Source organism: Enhydra lutris, unplaced genomic scaffold (genome assembly GCF_002288905.1).
Source record: "Enhydra lutris kenyoni isolate GAN:26980312 unplaced genomic scaffold, ASM228890v2 scaffoldscaffold40, whole genome shotgun sequence".
Lineage (NCBI taxonomy): Eukaryota > Metazoa > Chordata > Mammalia > Carnivora > Mustelidae > Enhydra > Enhydra lutris.
In genome coordinates this window covers 11,372,636-11,393,940 of record NW_019154124.1, presented here as the reverse complement: position 1 = coordinate 11,393,940, position 21,305 = coordinate 11,372,636, and the positions used below count along the sequence as shown (strand labels likewise).

Below are 21,305 nucleotides of genomic sequence, written 5' to 3'. Positions count from 1 at the left end.
TCTTTCCTTCTAATTGCAGAAGAATTATTTCCAGTGTGGAAGATACAACAACATTAGGACTTTCTATAAGGAGATTGACCATTGCACTGTGAAGTTTTTCTTTCATATTTTATATGAATAATTTAAATACCAGAAATCATTGTGTTATTTGCTTCCTGAAAGGCAAAATATACCCAGGGCTGATTTTTTTATTGCCTTTTTTTTTTCTTGGTTAGTGATAGCAAATCATCTAATAATAAAGATTTACCTAGAAAAGGGGCGCCTAGGTGGCTCAGTGGGTTAAAGCCGCTGCCTTCGGCTCAGGTCATGATCCCAGGGTCCTGGGATCGAGCCCCGCAACGGGCTCTTTGCTCAGCAGGGCGCCTGCTTCCCTTCCTCTCTCTCTCTGCCTGCCTCTCTGCCTACTTGTGATCTCTGTCTGTCAAATAAATAAATAAAATCTTAAAAAAAAAAAAAAAAGATTTACCTAGAAAATTCACATTTTAGGGCACCTGGGTGGCTCAGTTGGTTGAGCGATTCCCTTCAGCTCAGGTCATGATCCTGGAGTCCTGGAATTGAGTCCCACATGGGCTCCACACTCAGGAGGGAGTCCGCTTCTCCTTCTGACCTTACCCTTCTCATGCTTGCTCTCTCTCATTCTCTCTCTCTCTCAAATAAATAAATGAAATCTTAAAAAAGCAAAAAAAAAATTCATGTTTTAAGTATAGATTTAAAAAGGGCTTCTAAGTAGTTATAGGTATGTGAATCATGCTTCACAGCTTTTTTGCCTTTTTTTTTTTTTTTTTTTTATTTACTGGCTATGACATAGACATTTCAATTGGATTTAGCTCCATAAAGTGCTTTTTCTCCCTGATAATTTTTTCTATTTAATTGCCTCGATTTTCAGTTATTTTTTTCACATACAATACATAAAAGCCCAGAATTTTATAATGTTGTAACTTAAACATTACATTATTCGGAAAATTTAATTCAAATAAAAAATGTGACTAAGAAACTAGAACTAATTTCTTTTCCTGTATTCCTCTGATATTTATATAGGACTTCCACTGATGGTTCATATTCTTTGCAAGGAGTTCTTTAATAGTGCTAGAAATTGTTCAGTTTTTCACCATTCGATAAGCATAAATTCACGTTTGAGCACAATTCTCATTGTTAATTTTATGGCGATAACGGAGAAAAACGATTTGATCAAAACAACCAGTTTAGCTCTGTGTTTATATGGAGCAGGTCAGGAGGGAGAGCTGGCTCTCACCGCCCCCCCCCCCCCCCCCCCCCCCCCCCCCCCCCCCCCCCCCCCCCCCCCCCGCCCATGCAGCAATCTCCTGCTGGGCATGTGCACTGTGCCCAGACCCTCAGAGAGGAGCACAAGGGCCACGAATGCATTGCTCAGGCAAAGGGGGTCAAAGAGAAGCACGTGTCTGTGGAGACAAAAATGTTCAGAGCAATTAAACTGTAATGTATTTTCTGGAGCTGAAAGGATGTTTATCACTTCAAATTTGAAGGTTTCATTCCAATTTCTTTTTTCTAGAATTTCTGTGCCTTATGGCAAAGGAATTTAAAAAGTTGGGGATACGCCACCCTTGCCGTGTTCCTTTCTGATGGTTTTCAGAAGGCGAGTTCTTATTTGTCGCATTTGCAAGTTAATAAATTTGCATTGACAGCTTTTTGATTGTTAAGTAAACTCTGTCCTGGAAAGGCTGCCAGACAAATGATCCTATGGGCTGTCTTTACAAGGAGAGCCGAACAGTCAGTCTGGGTCTAGGCTTTCATATACTTGGATTTGTTTGTGTATCTGAACCTTCATTATGAAGACAATGAAGGCCAGCTGAAAGTCACATCTTCCATCCCTATTTGAAGGATTTCATGTTGCTTTGAGAATATTTTCTATTTAGAAACATAGCAGGGCTGACTCTACATCTAACCTGCTACTTGATGTCAAATCTGTGTGCATGCCGTGAATAACAGGAGGGTCCGTGCCTGTGTACCTAATACCGACCATGCTTTGGTAATGAAGGCAGAGCAATTCATGGTTTTGAAAATAAAACAAATAGTGCTTATTTATTTGCTAATATGAATGAAATCTTAAAAAAAAAAAAACGTGAGGAAAAATGACGGCATTTCAGTCGTCGTGCATATTTCCACAAAAAAAATTATTTTTAAAGATTTTATTTTTTCATTTTGAGAGAGAGAGAGAGAGAGGGAGGAAGGAATGGGAAAGAGGGAGAGGATCTCAAGCAGACTCCGTGCTGAGTGCAGAGCCCCTACCGGGGGCTTGATCTCAGGACTCCGAGATCCCAACCTGAGCCTGAATCAAGAGTCTGATGCTCGATCAGCTGAGCCACCCAGGTGCCCCTTCACAAAATTTTTCTTAAGGAATAAAATATTTGAGTTTTCTCGATTATTTAAATCTTCATTTCCTAATTTCCTTTTCTCTTGCCGTATAAAAATAAGACTTATGTAATTGTCATTTCTTTTCCTTACATCGGTGAAGCAAACTTAGAACCCAGGGCTCTGACCCTCTGTAAAATAAAAGACAGGAGACATTTGTGAGTTCTGATAAGAGAAGAGTTGAGGCCTCCTGTCTGGTGGTTTAATGAGGAGAGCCAAGCCATGTTTCAGACCACCCTGTCAATTAGCAGTCATTAAGACCGTATGCTCTCTTGGCTTCTTAGGGCGATTTGTCCCACTTTGCCTTTTACTAACTCTTTGATCCTGGGCAAGTAACTTCACCTCCCTATACCTCAGTTTCCTTATCTGAAAGGTAGGACGCCATACCTGCTTCAGTAGATTCTTGGAAGAATGAGAGGATGTTCCCATGACTTGTTTAGAACAGCTCCTCACACTCTGGCACTCAACGGATATTATCTACTATCCATTGAGTGTCTGCTGTATGCATGGAACTGTCTTAGATATTCTCAGAATACAGAACTATAGGCTGTGGCCTCTCTGCTCCCTGAAATTAAGTTATTGCTGGAGAAGAATAATACTAACATAAGACCTATATCAGCGTGTGTGACATTTTGTAGGACAGGCTATGTAAATCTTAGAAACGTAGGGAAAAGAACAATTTCTGAGGCTTTGAGGACTTGGGTCGTCCAGAAGTAGGATCTAAGTACAGACTTGAAGGATGAATTTTGGGAGCTGAGGGGACTTAGGTAATTTCAGGTGAGTGGAAAACACGATTGCCTAACATGACCAAACTGCCATGATTGTGAGGCAGCTGAACTGGCTTGACTGTAGATATTGACCCATACGGGGAATTGGATTGGCCATTTAGAATCCAAATATAATAGACACTTGAGTATTTGGTAGTACTGAAAATATTATGAACGCGCAGTTCATAATTCAGACAAGAAAGAAATAAGGACGTTTTTATCAGGACATTACATAATATTCACATGCTTGAATACAGCTTGAATAAGTTTTGGGAACAGTGCAACGACTGAAAAAAATACAGATAAACAGTGCAAGAGAAGATCTTCAATAAAGCGCATGGAGGTTTAGTAATAAGCAAATAGAAATGCAGTTGATTTCGTTTATGGAATACCAGTAGCAGATTGAGTGGCCCATGTTGGACACCTCCATTGGTCCCAAGCTAGAGGGACGAGACTGGAGGTTGTAACTCACTGGGATAGGGAAGGATAAAAGACTCTCAGGGCCTCAAGAGACCAAATACCTCACAGGAGCACCCTTCCCCCTTCTAGCGAACCATGGAACTTTCATTCATACCTGCCCTAAAGTGTATGGCTCATTGGTTGTCTTGGAAGCTAGAAGCAAATTCCTGGAGCTGAGGCAAAATATATTCACTAAAGAAACAATGAAAAAATTCTTGGATAAAACAAAAATCAATCCAAGATAGTATAAGGAGTAGGTATGAAGAACCTTTGATCTTTGAGAGTGAGGAATGTGTATATTTATGACACAGATTGAACACACACACACACACACACACACACACACACACACACTCACACCCATAAACACACACCACACACACACACACACACATGCAGGAAAAGCAAAAGGTCAACAGAAAATGAAGGCAGAGGAACGTGAACAGCTTAGAATCTGATTTTAGTGATAACCCCTCCTTCTTTTTCCTACTGTCAAGGACTTTTACCTTTCCACTGTGATTAGCACGTTCACGTCCCTTTCTGCATTTCTTACAGGATTGACTCTAGATAAAAATGGAATACTAAAGCATTTCACAAGTCTAAACAGCTTTCTAAAAACAGTAGCAGTGTTATTGAAAATGGTTTCAATTGAGAATAATTTCAGGAACTAACATTCCTGGCATAACACCCATCTCACAAACAATCCTGGATTTAAAGCAGGTATCAAGCATGCGCCTTTTACACTGGGAAAAAAAAAAAAAAAAGAATTTAATGATATACTTATCTACATTGTAAGAAATGCCTAGTTAGCAAAATAGTGTGTCTGGGCTATCTACATCTTTGGCTTACTTATGTTATATTTATCCAACTACAGGAACACTGTGGGTAGTTTATTACATAACAAAAAGCAGTGTGGCATTGGTGGGATATTTATAGAAAGTAGAACACTTTTGAAATATATGATCTTATTACTTCAAATTTATGAATAAGCTCTTTATATATACCACCACAACTGAAGTGGTCAGATTGTCAGATCTTGTGATATTCTAATTCTTTCCCAGGTCCACTATGTCTCTTACCTCCTTGGGTTAAAAATAATTTCTCAAGAATAGTGGCATAGGCGGAGAATGCTTAGGACAAGGACCTTTAAGGCTGCAGACTTCTCACTCTCTCCCTCCTCCTTACTGTAACAGCCCCCCTCCCTTCCCCTTCTCCTGTGTATCTCGGATTCCTCTTTTGCTTTAGTCTCTATGATAATTGCTAATGGGGTAATTCAAGGAGGGTGTGGAAGAAAGATGGCTGTTTTATTACTTTCTTCTTGCTAATAGCAGTGGGTTCATATACAGCCTTCTCTTTTCTAGAGGACTTACCACATAAAATAGAGCAAGGAAGGACAGTTAGTCTTGGTAGGACCTATTGTAACAATTCTTAGCTATCACTTTGGCTCCATTGTTTCAACCAGTAAAAAGGCAAATTCTTTCTGTAGCATTTAAAACAATTAAATAGGTAACTATGTAGATTTGACACTTCGTACTCAACCATTACACTTTATAATAGATTAAACGGGGTATAATTTGTGCTGTTCTGAATTTGATATTCCTCAAATGCATGCAAAATGAAATGGATTACCATATTTTTTCTTTTCTTAAATAAAGAGTTTCCTGAACTAGGTAGGCACTACCCTTTTGAAAGCTGTATAACAGGCAAATCTGATCTCAAAAGGAACAGTATTAATTGCTTGGCAAGTATTTTTCTTTCAAATTTAGTGAAAATTTGACTATCTTATATATTTGCTTTTATTTTATTTTTATTTTTTAGATTTTATTTATTTATTTGACAGCGATCACAATCAGGCAGAGAGGCAGGCAGAGAGAGAGAGAGAGAGAGAGAGGAGGAAGCAGGCTCCCCACTGAGCAGAGAGCCCGATATGGGGCTCAATCCCAGGACTCTGGGACCATGACCCAAGCTGAAGGCAGAGGCTTTAACCCACTGAGCCACCCAGGCGCCCCATATATTTGCTTTTAAAATTTGGGCTCTTTCTGTACCATGAGATGAAGTCCAGGATATAAAAGATTATCTTACTAGTGAACAAAATATTTGTCTTAATATTTAGAGATCTCATAGTGAGTTCTCCAATATAATGTGAGTTTGCAGACATCATCTGTTGACAACATATTCTGCTAGTTGACTCTGAGTTATTGTAGGGGCAGAGAAGGATTATGAGACTATTTTTCCCCCTATGACATTCATTACGTACTTGAAAGATTTGGAATGATGAGGTGTTCATTTTAGAGATTTAATAATCCCCTTATAATAGTCATATTTTGAAAATTTGCTACTTGTTGAAAAGTGGGTGTTTCTTATAGATGCGTGGGTCCACCAGTTCATTTTTTCAGATGTGGGTTGTGGAGAGAAGAAGAGATTTAGTAAATCAATCACTTTCTCTACTTAAGTAAAGATAATTGTGCTTCTTAAAGACACAGTAATGAAATTATATTTCATTTTAACACATTTTTCTATGTATTCGTTAAATATCTCTGTGCCTGCTATTTGCACGGCACTGTAATAAAAATAGTGAGGATTCAGTGGTGAATGAGAATAAAAGCATATCCATCTAATCTGGAAAGTGTACAGGAGAATAAACACAAAATTCAGTTATTTAAAGGCTTCTGGCTTTTAGTGGATAGAGGAGAAAATCTTTAGTGTGGGAGGTTGTGAAAGGTGATAGTTCAGTACTTGTGGAATTTATTCCATCACAATGGATGTGGAGGGTTAATTTCAGGGAGAGGTTAGAGAGCAAATGCAGAACATGGAAAAGGACAGTCAGCACACGTGGAATGTATGAGGTTCCTTGGTGATTAGAAAATAAACCTTGTTATGGGATGCCTGGGTGGCTCAGTGGGTTAAAAGCCTCTGCCTTCGGCTCAGGTCATGATCCTGGGGTCCTGGGCTCGAGCCCTACATCGGGCTCTCTGCTCAGCGGGGAGCCTGCTTCCTCCTCTCTCTCTGCCTGCCTCTCTGCCTACTTGTGATCTCTGTCAAATAAATAAATAAAATCTTTAAAAAAAAAGGAAAATAAACCTTTTTTATAAATAAAATACTGTAACATTTTAATGAGATTTTTGGTTGGCTTTATTATTTAGAATGCATAGAGATCTGGAAATTTTCAGGTCCTTGAATTCACTTGTCCTTCTCCTTCTTTCCTACATGCTGATATCTGCCCCATATTCATCTGAATGCCTTTTTTTCTCTCATCTTTCCCTCTCCAGTCAAGAGATGGTGAAGACATTCACACATTTATGCTGATTAGTACCAGAAAAATTGATGACCTCCAGTCTAGGGCACATCTTTAAATAACCTCTGGCTAGTGCTCTTTTTAAACGTCCAACTTCCTTTCCAACCACCCTACCTTCATACCTGCTGCTTGTCTCTGAACAGATGACTGTCTCTTCTATTACAAAAGAAACAGACACCAGTAAGTAGAACTGTCTCAGCTTTCTGGTCACGTTGCTCTGGTTATTTCCATTTACCCCAAAGCTTTTATATTTTCCCTCCAAATTCTATGGGGGAGCTATCCTCCCTTCTAACCGTGGATTAGGCTTCTCCCGGGTTATGCTTATTTCTTCACGCACTCCCCACCTTTATGTTTGGATGCGGGGGATGAGCAGGAACAGCCCTGATCTAGAGCTTCTGAAGGACCTTGCTCCATCAATACAGTACATGTTCTCTCCTGAATCTTCATTGTCTCCTTTTCTACTTGTTGTTCTCCTTGTACATGGAAAGATGCCTAAATCTCTCCTATGAAAAAAGAAAAATAAGGGTGTCTGGGTGGCTCAGTTGGTGAAGCATGTGACTTGGCTTAGGTCATGATCTTGGGGTCGTGGAATTGAGCCCTGTGTCGAGCTCCACACTCAGTGGGGAATCCACCTGCCGTACTCCCTCTCCCTTTGCCCCTCCTGCTGCTTGCGCTCTCTCCCTCTCTCAAATAAATAAGTAAAAATCTCAAAAAAGAAAAAAGAAAAATAAGTACTCCTTGCTCTTCGTTTTTTTCTAGGTACTCTTTGTTTTCCCTTCTTTCCTAGATTCCACACTGTTTCTCTCATTACCCTTACATGTAAGGTTTGGATAAATTTCTCCCACCTTATTTGATGACTCCATAACTACATCCTCTCTTTGGAAATCTTCCTCTTCTCTGGGTTTTGTCATATCACTGCTCTTGGATTCCCTTCTCTTTTGCTACTACTCAGATCCTCTGTCCCTTCTTGTAAATGTTATTTTTCAGAGTTCCAGTATTGCGTATTTCCTTCCTTCTGTACACTGTCCTTTGGGAGTCAGACATTGACTTACCTATGTTCTCTATATACACTGGAAACACCAAATCTTGATATTCTTATTGGAAATTGTGAGGACTCCAACCCAGGTATATTCAGTTGCCTACACATGGATCTCTCAGAAACATGTCTAATTGAACCAATAAAAGCAAACACAATCATGTCCCTCTAAATTGTTCTTTCTCCTGTGTGTATATCAACATGTCCTATCATTGTTTAACTGAGGAACTCCATGAATTATCCCCAAATACCACTCACTGTCTACAGCCCGTACTACGTGAAAGCTTGTTGTCCGCACTTCAGATTTTTTTTTTTAATTGAGCTCATAGTTTCTTATACTTAGCCTCTTCTCCACTTTTCTCTCTCCTCTTACTACCACTGAGCTGGTTTGAATCCCTCTCATTTCTTACTCGTCTAGACCTTCCCTTCTTATTTTTCATTTTCCCTCTGAGCCACCATCCTCTTGGCTATCAGGAAAAAAATGGTTTCATCATGTTGATACACACTTGCTGGATCTTGTTACTCTTTAACTCCGCCTTTTCCATGATCTCCTTATTATTTTGGGAATACAATCTAAATGCTTCGGAATGTTATTTAAGACCCTTGCTCTGGCCCATCTGTCTGCCTGAATTTTGTCCCTGCCGTGCCTGCTCCCACCCGATGCCGTTTGTTGAACTGACCTGGACTCCAGCCATTCTGGCTACTTGTAGTTGCTGCGTGTGCCATGTTTTGTATTCCCTCTGCCTTCATTTTTTCTTACTTGCCTTCTCAGTTTTGTCAAATTCCACTTGTCTTCCAAATTTCACTTCAAGTAGCTACTAGCCCACAGAGCCTTCCCTGTCTATCTCCCTGCCCTACTACCTAGTAAACTCTAAGTGATTCTCTGTTGGTCCTGAAATGTATCCCACTCATGGGATTCAGCACACACTACCCCAAAAGATGATACTGAATATTTTAAGCTGAGGGAGTTTGAGAAATGGTGTATGCATGAAGGACTTTCTGACCTTCCCCTCATAGGAAGGTTGCCTTCCCTAAACCCAGGGGAGAAGAACATTCTTACCTCTGAAGACAAGGGACAGAGAGAAAACTCTGAATGAATAGGCTTTGTTAAGTTCCCTCTAGTTTACATACATGGTTCATACTCTTGTCTCTATGTATCTTTCCCTACTTTCACTCTTTATTGGATTAGCATAAGAATGCTCAGGTTTAACCATTTCTTTGGGTCCCCATTTCCTTATGAAGGTTCTCTTGTCATGTAAAATATGTATAAAATAGATGTGTCTGTTTTTTTTTTTTTTTTCTTAACTGCCTTTTGTTATAGGGGCCTTCTATTGTCCAAGTATTCTCTAAGTTAAGAACTTAAAAAGGTAGAAGAAAAAGATATTTTTCTTCCCCTACACCACCATGTTTTTTTGTTCTCTTCTGCCTTTTTCCTGCCAGATCTGATTTCAAGACCAACCACATTGTAAGGCATATATCTTTCATTTCTGCACCTGGTGTTTTTAGTATTTGTTGAATGGGTCAACAGCAAACAAAATCTTCCTTGTGGAGTCCTGTGTTAGTTTCTTATTATATGAAAGGGATATATCCTCTGTAATTTTCTCCAAGATTTCGTAGTAGTTTCTGGGGATATTTGATAAAATAGGGCTTAGTGAGTATATGTATGTGCGTGACAGTTTACCCAGAAAGAGAAAGACTGAGAAAGAATCTGCACGTATGAGTGTTTTCCGTTGTGTAATTTTTCACTTTCATGATGAATGGGATCTTTGCTTATTTCTTAGCCGTTATAATCTTCAATTCCAGGTTTGAAAGGCATAGTACTTATGAATTTTAGGAAAACCAGGTAACACCCCATATCTATGAAAAATTATCCTTGCTTCCCTGAAGTGTTCTTGACAGCTTGTCATTGATGGCAAGGAGACTGGATAGGTCCTCCATTGCTTTCAGCCAAAATAGGTTAAACTCGATGAACATTAGCAGTGACAGTACACTCAGGTATCAAGTTAGAATGCACATTTTGGATCACTTTAGCATAAATCAGAATTCAGGCATGAGGTAAGTTTTTGTTTTTTTTTTAATATATATTCTTTGTGTCTTAGTTTCTTAGCTAAAGGGATATATAACACTTCTTACTGTTTGTTGATGTTGGGAATTATTTTTAAGAAGAGCTGATTTATTTTCTCTAGGTCTTAGGACTTGTTCACTAACTGCTTGGAGAAATGAGATAGTCTGATGTGAATTAGCAAATGGCATCAAGGGGGCATCTGGGTGGCTTGGCCAGTTATGCATCTGCCTTCAGCTTCGGTCATGATTTCCACATCCTGGGATCCAATCCTGCTTCAGGATCCCTGCTCAGCCGGGAGTCTCCTTCTCCCTCTCCCTCTTCCTCTACCTCTCCCCACTCCTGCTCTCCCCCCACCTCAAAAAAATAAATAAAATCTTTTAAAAAATGGTGTCAGTGCTCTTTGTTCCTGCCCACTCCCTAAAGTAATTTATTGTTCTGAATGGAAAAATGGAGCACAATTGTATTTATCTAATAATAGTAATAAGAATATTAGTAGTTCGTATTTGTAGTATTTTTCAAATGGATTATCAGGAAAGAAGGATTTACTTTGCCATTCAAGCTCCTTCTGGCTGGATTAAGAATCACATTGACCTGAGACAGATTAACTGGAGAAAATCAAATTTAATAGCATACTTGTGGGGAGTCCATACAGACATGGAAATTCCAAAGGCATTGAGGCTTATTTTATGAGCTGAGGAGGAGAGAGGGGTCTGAGGATACAGAAGTGAGAAAGACCATTAGCAGGAAGGTGAGAGGAGATTCCCTATTAGGGAGATAAGTTTCTTAGGTAAAGAAGAATCGCTGTTCATAGCTGTCTTCCTTATATAAGTAGGCAGTTGAGGGGGAGGTAAAGAACTTTTCCTGAATCTACTGGGTTTTGATTGCCTTTGACTCAAAATCGTGTTCTTGCCAAAGTGGCCCATTTTGGGCCCATCTTGGTGGCCTGTCCTTGGCCCCTATAATACATACCAGCTTATAAACAGCAGGAAGTATAATATTAGAATAATGTGACAGCCTTCATTTTAATGGTTCTATAAATTTCTTTCCATACTCTCCTCCTGCTTTATTTATTTATTTATTTATTTTCTTGATAATTTTTTAAAAAAAATTTCTTGATAATTATTTACCTCTTAAGGTTATATTTATAAGCCTGGGTCAATAATTATTCTTTCTTATCTTCATTTGTGTGAAAGTATCACCAGCTTTTATGTATTTCATTAGTTAACTAGTTTGCTTCACATGTGAGTCAAACCTCTGTGTTTTTCTTTAAAGCATTCCATCCTTTTTCTGTGACTGACTTTGTTTTCCTTGTTCCTCTTTAGTTTATCAGTTTATTATCTTTTGTATGTTTACCTGCACCTCATTTAAAGCCCTTTTTTACATTATGCTCCCCCCACCACATTTAATTTTTAAAATTCTGTTACATTTAAATATATCTGACAAAAAGTTGGTAACATTGTAGTTTTCTTGGAATTCTTATCTTTCCAAGGAAAAGAAAGACAAACATGGTTAAATCTCATGATGGAGCACTTATGAAATAATAGTTAATTTTTAAAACAACACTTTCCTAAGCCACTCTTAGATGTGGTCTCTTAAAGATGGGAGAACACTTGGTCCTAATAAAATTTGAAGAAGTAGAATAAATAGACAACAGATAGATATACATGTCATACATATGTAGAGAGAAGTTCAAATTCAAATATAAGTCATTACCTACCATTCTTACTAGTGTTTTCTTATATTTGCATGGGCAGAAAAGAATACATATCATGTGTCTTTTTATAAATAAGGATGAATAAATGCAATATATGAAGGGATTACAAACTATATTGATTTGAATAAGGAGCATTGTGTGCTCTTCGGTAATATCTCTAATGACAGGAAGAAGTAAGACCATTGATTTAAGCTTTCCTAAAATGTCGTGATATCTGTAACTTGTATTTTAAGATCTCCATTTCATTAATCTGAAATATATACATGCAAAGGATTTGAACTGAAATTTTTCAATCATAATTTTAATGTTCAGAAACATTCCTTTAAAACTTCATCCTTGAACGAAGAATTCAAATCTAAGAGTCTAGCTAAGGAAATGAAATACTTTTAAGCTTTATGCCCTCAGATATTTGTTTCTTCATAATTCGTAGTGGTTAAAGCTGATGATATTCTATCTTTTAACAAAAAAGGATGGTCAAATATATTATGGGATATAAAGATAATGGAATATTAAGTGGCCATTAAAATACAGTGTTTATAAAATATTTGTAATGGCATGGGAGAATATTTATCATATGACCTAAAAGCAAACAGAGATGTGAATTTTACATAATATGCTTTCAACCATGTGAAAGAATTTTAAAAGACCAGAACATATCAAAATGTTTGGTGGAATACATCAAAATATTCCCAGTGGTTATCCCTGGGCGATGGAATTATGAGAAATTTAAAATTATTTATGTTTTCTTTTTCAAATATTCTATATGTAGCACACCCTTGGTAGTATATTAAGAATACTTACAAGCTAAAGGGTAAAGTTCATTTTAGAATATTCTATTTTTTTAGAATATTAAAAATATTTAGAATATTCTATTTAATATAGTAATTAAATATATACTATATTATTTAATATAGTAATTAATTATTAATAGAATTCTCATAAAAATTAAGGAAACACGTACCCTCATATTGGACAAGACATCTATGGCATTTTCTTTTAGTTTTGTGGCATCTCAGCATCCTGAGAAGCTGACCACTGAAGGTTCATTGGTTTTGTAATTTGAAAGTGGGTTGGAAGGGTGGACATAGTAGGAACTTGGAGGGGAAAGAAAAATATAAAGGCAATTTAATGAATTATCTACAGCACGAGTATAGTATGTGTGTGGTTTCAGTTTGCCAGAGATCTGATAGAACGTTGTCTTCTGATTTCTGCAGCATCAAGTCATGGGTGGATAAAATGCAGGAAGACCTGGTCACACTGGCGAAAACAGCAAGCGGAGTCAATCAGCTCGTCGATGTGAGTGAGATCCCAAGAACTTTGTTCATCTTTTCCTTGATTTGAATGCTGTCCTACCTTCTATGAACTGAACTTTTTTTTTTTTTTTTTTTTTAAGATTTTATTGGTTTATTTGCAAGACAGATCACAAGTAGGCAGAGAGGCAGGCAGAGAGTGGGGCGGAAAGCAGGGTCCCCGCTGAGCAGGGAGCCCGATGTGGGGCTCGATCCCAGGACTTTGGGATCATGACCTGAGCTGAAGACAGAGGCTTAACCCACTGAGCCACCCAGGCGCTCCATAGGAACTGCACTTCTATATTATGAATAGGACATGATTTTTCATGCGAATTGGGTAGTGGGATCGGACAAGGAGCCTTGGTACTGCTAGTTACTATTATTATTATTTTTTAAGATTTTATTTTATTTGAGATAGAGACAGAGAGCGTGTGAGAGTGCAGGAGCTGGGGGCAGGGGCAGAGAGAAAGGGGGAAGCAGACTCCCCGCTGAGCAGGGAGACCAGTGCGGGGCTGATCCCAGGACCCTCAGATCATGACCTGAGCCAAAGGCAGATGCTTAACTGATGCTTAACTGGTGCCCTGATACTGTTAGTTATTGTGAACAAAAAAATGCCATTCCTGAACAATTCATGTAGCGTTCTCAACACACGTTACCGCTTACCTACAGCCTCTCCTTAGATGAGTTCATGTGATATGTAGATTCCCCTAGAACTCATCTTGGGGTTTTATGTTCCTGTTCTTCAGAGTATATTTTAGAATCTCTCACGCAGTGGTGACTTGAGGTCCTGTGATGGATTCTTTTGAATATCCTCAGTGGGAACACATGTTCTTTCTTTGAGGGTAGATTTTATTTTTAAAAATGGTTGGAAAGTGTTTATAGCCATGTCTAGAGACTAGAGTGAGTCATTGAGATGGGTAATAAAGATTTTTGTGCAAGAAAAGAAGACACTCTAAAATATGGTTTTTCTTACGATTTATGAAATGGCTATGAGAGTCACTCCAAAATGATAGCAACATATAAATGATAGTAGAGCATCTTACTTAGATTATTTTCCCCAGATAAGGGTGTTTATATGTGTAGGTTTCATAAGATTTTTTAAAAAAATTAATTGTCGGGGCACCTGGGTGGCTCAGTGGGTTAAAGCCTCTGCCTTAGGCTCGGGTCATGATCTCAGGGTCGTGGGATTGAGCCCCGCATGGGGCTCTCTGCTCAGCTGCGAGTCTGCTTCCTCCTCTCTCTCTGCCTGCCTGTCTGCCTACTTGTGATTCTGTCAAATAAATAAATAAAATCTTTAAAAAAAAAAAATTGTCATTTCTTTAGAGTCTCACTACTTGTTTTCCAGTTCTAGCAACAATTTGAAAGTACTTTTATCTTGTGTTCTTAGTGATACAATGAGACCTTTTGTTTTCCAAAAATGTGATGAGTCACAGAGGTGAGATATGGTATAAAAGGCAATTCATGGAGGGTATATGAATATTTATCATAGGAATATATATATGTTAGTATTCTTCCCTGGGAGACACTGAAATGTATGGTTACCTCATGTATTGATCGAACTTTATGAAGAAACATACCAAAGTATGTTCAAGAAACTTAAGTATTTGTGAGATGAGATAAGGAATGTTTTGGGAAGTGAAAACTGTTCTTTCTGGATAACAGTGACTAAATGTAATTCTAATCAACACTTATTAGCACAGATTATGTCTCAGGCTCTGTCCAGGCTGCCAAAGGCTGACAGAGATGCAGTTCCTCTCTGTAGAGGACTGATACTGTAGGACTCAAAAATCCCCCTTCGGAGTGTGAAGGTTCCTGAAAGCTACTGTAACCTGATGCTTGGGGTCCTCGATGATTGTCCTTATAGAAAAAGGTGTTAAAATGTCAAGTTGGACAGGATAATAAAGTGAGCCTCTGTCAAAGTGATGGAGTTTGTGGAAATGAGAAAAAAAGAAATGAGAATTGGCAGATTCTGGTTAGAAGTTATATGACTTTCTTTATTGACAGCTTGAGATTAAAAATAAACTGCTCTTGGGAGCTCTTCTTCCCTCCTCTCCACTGTTCTCTAGCCTCAAAAACCACTTTCTTGGCTGACCTCACTTCTCCTTTTGGTGTTCATCTGTGAACCGTTTTATTGAACCTGCTTTTTGCAATGAATCACTTAAAAAAAAAAACTCACCTGATTTCCATTATGGTTTATCAAGTATAGATTACTAAAGAACAATGCAAATCTTGAATGAATAAATGGCCTAATCTGAATTAGGATTAAAAAAATAGAATGGACAGGAAGAAAGAAAATCCCCACAATGTTCTGTTTATGAGACATGTACCTAATAAAGTGACAAATAAAATAGAAAATTGTATATTATGTAACAAGGAGCACAGAGAGATAGTGAGCAGAATCTATTATTGGAAAAAGAATTTAAATACTGAGACACACGAAGAGCGTTATTTTGTATAGATAAATGATTCCATATGCCCCTTTCCTTTTGCTTAGAAAGCAAAGGTCCATGATGGGGGCCAAAGGGTTGCGTTTCTTTTTGGCCATGAAAACCTAAAACACAGAGTAGCTGAAGGGCACCAGAGTTGAGAGTGTCTTTATGCAGAGTTTGGGGTTATTAGGTGCACAGTGAGGATCAGAAGTTGAATAGAGAAATTTAGCAGATTCCTAGGTTGATATTTAATATTGTAGAAATGATAATTCTTCCCAAATTATTTAATGGAATTGTTTCTACTGTCATTTAGTACAGCTAAGTTTTTACCTAAAGGCAGCATAGCTAAAATCAGACATCTTTCCAAGTTTATAAAAATGGCTTTCTAGCATCCTCAAACACTAGCCCAGGGAGGGTTGATAATGATTAAGGCATTGTGTTAATTTAAGGTGGACATTGTATTACTTTGATACATTTATGTATTGCAGTATGCTTATAATGATACCTGTCATATTACATACCTTTAATACATTATTATTGTCTGTTTTTAACGAACTGTACAAAGACTTTCAGATTATTTCTTCTATTTCTTGAAAAATGTCTTTTATATTTTAATGGGGGTTGAATCTCCAGAAGGCTTTGAGTGGTATGGCTGTTTTAACAATATTAATTCTTCCAATCCATGAGCACAGGATGTCTTTTTATTTGTTTGTGTCTTCTTTGAAATCTTTCAACAAAGGGAAGACATTTTATTACTTTTAAACATAAACACACTGGGGTACCTGGGTGGTTCAGTCGTTAAGCTTCTGCCTTTGGCTCAGGTCATGATCTAATGGTCCTGGGCTCTCTGCTCGGCAGGGAGCCTGCTTCCCCCCCTCTCTGCCTGCGTCTCTGCCTACTTGTAATCTCTCTCTCTGTCAAATAAATAAATAAAATCTTAAAAAAAAAATAGAAATAAACATACACACACACATAGACATACAAAGTCCTGTAGCTGGCAAATGGAGAGGCTGATCATTATATATTAATGAAGAGATAACATTTAAAAAATCAAGATGGTCTAAATCTTAGAAACAAATCTTTTTTTTTTTTTTAAGGATTTATTTATATATTTGTTAGAGAAAGAGCTCCAGCACAAGCAGGGGAGGAGGAGGGGCAGAGAAAGGAGAAGCAGACCCCCCAACTGAGCAGGGAGCCTGAGGCAATGTGGGACTCGATCCCAATACCATAGGACCATGACCTGAGCTGAAGGCAGACACTTAACTGACTGAGCCACCCAAGCGTCCCGGAAACAAAGTTTTTAACTTTATAAAACATTTACCAGCAACCATTTTTCTCATATAATAAGTTGATAAAATATTTCATGTAAAGATATACTTAAATTTCAACCAGTATCTAAATTATCAGGTATTCTGAATTAATAGGTTCTATGATAATGAATTTGTTTTATGAAAAAGATTTTTTTTGGGGGGGGAGAGGGAGAGAGAGAACGTGCACACATGTTGAGGGAGGGACAGAAGAAGAGGGAGAGATTTTTTTTTTTAGGATTTCATTTATTTATTTGAAAGAGAGAGAGAGAGAGAGAGAGAGAGCAAGCAGGGTGGGGAGTGGAGGGGGAGGGACAAGCAGATTCTGCTGAGCACAGAGTCCCATGCAGGGCTTGAAACCAGGACCCTGAGATTATGACCTGAGCCGAAATCAAGAGTCCAATACTTAACTGCCCGAGCTACCCAGGTGTCCTTGAGAGAGAGAATCTCACGTAGCCTCCAAGCCCAGCTCGATCCAGATGCTTGATCTCCCGACCCTGAGATCAAGACCTGAGCTGAAATCAAGAGTGGGCTTGATGAACTGACAGAGCCACCCAGGTGCCCCGTGAAAAACTTTTTAAAAGATAGATTGATAAGTACAGACTACTGTTTGCTTTTCTGTAAAATCCACTTCTGAATGTTCAAATGGAGCAAAACAAAATAGAACTCTGCAAAGAGGTCAGAGATCCTCAGCCGCCCCACTTGAGAGATGCTGCTCCATGGAGGGGGGTGGGCAGGGAAGCAGATCATGACACTACAAGCAAATCACGAGTGTCTGGGAGTTTGTTGTCTCTTTTGTTCTCTTTCTTTGCACTTCCCCCTTTCCCTTTAGGAATCCAAGGCTTTCTCAGGGCCTCCTAGGCAGCAGTATGAAGACTGTATTTTGAAAGAGGTAGAGTTTTTCCAAATAGGTCATTCTAAGTACATCTCTTTTCCCTGATGGGGGTCAGATGGGGTGGGGGGGACCCACAGAACCGGACTGAGGTGAGGTATGTGATGTACCAAGGACACAGAATGGAAGGAGGCACCAGTTTGGAGAGTCAAGTGAGTGAGGAGCTCCTGAAATTTCGTGCCCTGGGTGACTGGGATCATCACTTGACTGGGGCCCAGGGACAATAAGGACCTGACTTGCTCTATATCTTCTGCTCCCTGTGGCTGGAGGCACAGACATTTGCAGCCTTCTGGACACCACACGAATCCCAAGCCTCTCTGCTACTTTTTCTTCCCTGTTCGTTTCCCATCCTACATATGATACCAGGTTCTCTTACAGGTTTTTGTTTTTGTTTTTGTTTTTAAATGCTTTGTAAGCTTCCGAGACTCATTTTGTGTTTATGGAAGATGCACTGGCTATTCCTGTATTTATTCCTAACAATATATGCATTTTGAAATCTCCGCCCTCATTATCTGACACTGCCCCATAGTCTACTTCTATTTCAATTTTAATGCTGCGTTGGTGGTCTGGGTGTCCAAACTTTTTTTTTTTTTTTTTTTTAAAGATTTTATTTATTTATCTGACAGAGAGAGAGATCACAAGTAGACGGAGAGGCAGGCAGAGAGATAGAGAGAGAGGGAAGCAGGCTCCCCGCTGAGCAGAGAGCCCGATGCGGGACTCGATCCCAGGACCCTGAGATCATGACCTGAGCCGAAGGCAGCGGCTTAACCCACTGAGCCACCCAGGCGCCCCCAAACTTTTTTCTTAACAGAGATTATTATATCCTTTTAGCTTTCTAAGAGAGTTGAAATTATGCCTGTCACCTTGTTTTAAGGCTTTCTTCTTAACTATAACTACAAATTCTTTCTGGTCTCTGACATGTTTGGCTAGAATATGCAAGCATATTTAAGAAAATTTGGGGATGGGCACCTGAGTGGCTCAGTTGGTTAAGTGACTGCCTTCGGCTCAGCTCATGTTTCTGGAGTCCCAGGATCGAGTCCTGCATTGGGCTCCCAGCTCCATGGGGAGTCTGCTTCTCCCTCTGACCTTCTCCGTTCTCATGGCCTTTCTCACTTTCTCTCTCTCTCTCTCAAATAGATAAAATCTTTAAAATATCCCCCAACCCCAGAAGTGTATTTTTGAAGATAAAATCATTCTGCAGTGGCATCATCATAGAACTTGCTGGTTTTTGATTCACTACTGTGATTCCATAGAGTTAGGTTAAAATCAGTACCTTCACATTTCAGTGTGCTCTCAAAGCTGTCAATATGAGACGTGTCTAAATATTGAGCATTCAGTACTCTTAATTTAGTATTTACATAAGAGTTTTAAGTGAATAATTTCTTGTCATTGGTAACTCGTGGTATTAACAGACTGATGCTTTTACTTTGACATTGTGGTCACGTCCCTTATGTCAATAGAATATTCATTTTCTAGGTGGCGGAGAGTTTAGTATATTAATCTGTTTACAAAGGAAGATACTCCAGAGCAGAGTGTAATTAATCATTGGTGATTTTGACTTAGGGAATCACCATGGTGCCGAGACAACAAGGACTGGGATCTTCTTTTCTGCTCTGGGGGGTGCGGCTAAGTAGCTTAGCTGGTCGGTGTCAGATGTCCTGTTACCTGCTTGTCAAGTGAGATAGAGCCTAACACTCTCCTCCTTACAGAAATGGTTTAGGGTAAAAGGGAATATGGAAACCTGAAAGCAATAAAAGATACTATGGAAAAGTTAAATGCAAAATGTAGCTTTATGTTCATATTCCTTTATAAAAGTAACATAATTTATAAAAGTAATAGAACTATTTTGTGAGAATAGTATAATTAACTTTCAGTTACAACTATTTATTGCAATTTCACATTCTGGTTTTATTTATAATTGCCTTATTCTCTCAGTGATGAAATGTAACCAAATGAATTGCCAGAATTGCATAGGCAACTTGAGATTATAGTTATTTTAAGGGGAAAATACTTTTTTTTAATCTCTTTAAGTAGACAGAAATCTACTTTGACTGCATATAGTATTATCAGTAGAGAATATGGATTCCCTTTACCCTCCTACCGGAGATTTTAAAGTAAGAAGCTGATTTTTTTTTCAACAGTGTAATTACATTCAATTTCAAAGGTGTGGAATAAACTCTAGGGGATTTCTAATCCGATAGTGACTTTCAGAATTTTATTAACAGGTTTTTCAATGAAGTACTATGTGTTCATGAACAGTAGTAGTAAGAGACTATTACAATGTTTTCTTTTTTACCTTACCAATCTGTACCATTATCAATAATTAACACTTAAGTTATACTAGTACTAGAGGGATGCATGATTATTCATTGTTTTTCCAAATAGCAATCTAATGGCTTGGTAATACTAATTACAGAGAGAATGATGTAATGCTGTCTGTGCCCTTTTCTTGTCTCTGAGCTACACAGTGAAGATGGAAACTAAGAACCGCTAAATGATATAGCCAAGCGGTAGTTTCTCTAGAGTGAGGATGAATGGCATAAAAGACCATTATTTGCTACTGCACCCTCTCGGTATACAACGTGTAGATTCTTATTATTTATTTTTTCTGATGACAGTTATTGTCTTTATATCTAGAGCTGTGGTTCTCAGCCAGGGGCAGTTTTGTCCCCCCAGGAGGCATTTGTCAGTGCTTGGAAACATTTGTGATTGTCACAGCTGGTGAGGGGGGTGCTCCTGGCGCCTCATGTGTAGAGGCGGAGGATAGGGCTAAACATCTTACAAAACACAGGACATCTTCTCACCACCAAAAGGTATCTGGTGAGTATGTCTGTAGCGTTCGGGTTGAAAAACTGCTCTAGAAGCACTGAGACATTTGAAGCAAGGGTAAAGGTATGGAATTCTTTAAATGAATGTCAATTTGTAAACTTGTCTATCAGCTTTGGTAGGTAGCAGTTTTCCTTTAGAAAAGCCATTTGTTAATAAGGTATAATGGTTAAGAGCAAATTAAACAGTGCCGCTTTTTAAAATTCTTTTGTTGGCAGTAAAACGAATTTGGGTCGTTTGGGGTTAGGGACATTAGGCAAGCAGCTCACTCAGCCTATGGTTAAGTATTTTTTAATTTAACTTTAATGGAATCTAATATGATCTCTTCCACTTTTAATTGCATATGAATTTGCTGCTCAAAATACATACGCAATTCATATATAGCTCCTGATATGCAAAATGAAAGAGGCTAGGTTAAAATAATATCTCTGGGATTAACAAACAAAAGAACCCCAAGTAGCTGGCTTCTTATTTTATGTCTCTTAATGCTTGTTTTAATTCAGGGTACTCATTTTTTTAAAAAAAAATTACAAATATTTTTCTTAAAGATTTTATTTATTTATTTGAGGGGGGAGGGGCAGAGGGGGGATGGAGAGGGACAAGCAGACTTTTCACTGAGCATGTAGCCTGATGCAGGGCTTGATTTGAAGAGCCTGAGATCATGACCTGACCTGAAACCAAAAGTCAGGGGCTTGATCAAGTATGTCCTTAATTCCGAGTATTCTTTCTTTCTTTCTTTTCTTCTTTTTTTTTTTTAAGATTTTATTAGAGAGTAAGAGAGAGCATGGGCAGGGAGAGTCAGAGGAAGAGAGAGGAGCAGACTCTCCACTGACCAGGG

General features: G+C 38.5%; 1 protein-coding gene across 7 annotated transcripts in view; it reads left to right on the top strand.

Annotated features, from left to right (window-relative positions):
* The window catches only part of LOC111155265 (calcium voltage-gated channel auxiliary subunit alpha2delta 1), a 504,879-nt gene that overhangs the window by 79,758 nt on the left and 403,816 nt on the right, over nucleotides 1-21,305 (top strand). For all 7 annotated transcript variants that reach the window (XM_022515388.1, XM_022515390.1, XM_022515387.1 and 4 more), the window contains exon 2: nucleotides 12,939-13,020. In XM_022515388.1, coding sequence (XP_022371096.1) covers nucleotides 12,939-13,020 — 82 coding nt within the window. The remainder of the gene's footprint in view (nucleotides 1-12,938; nucleotides 13,021-21,305) is intronic.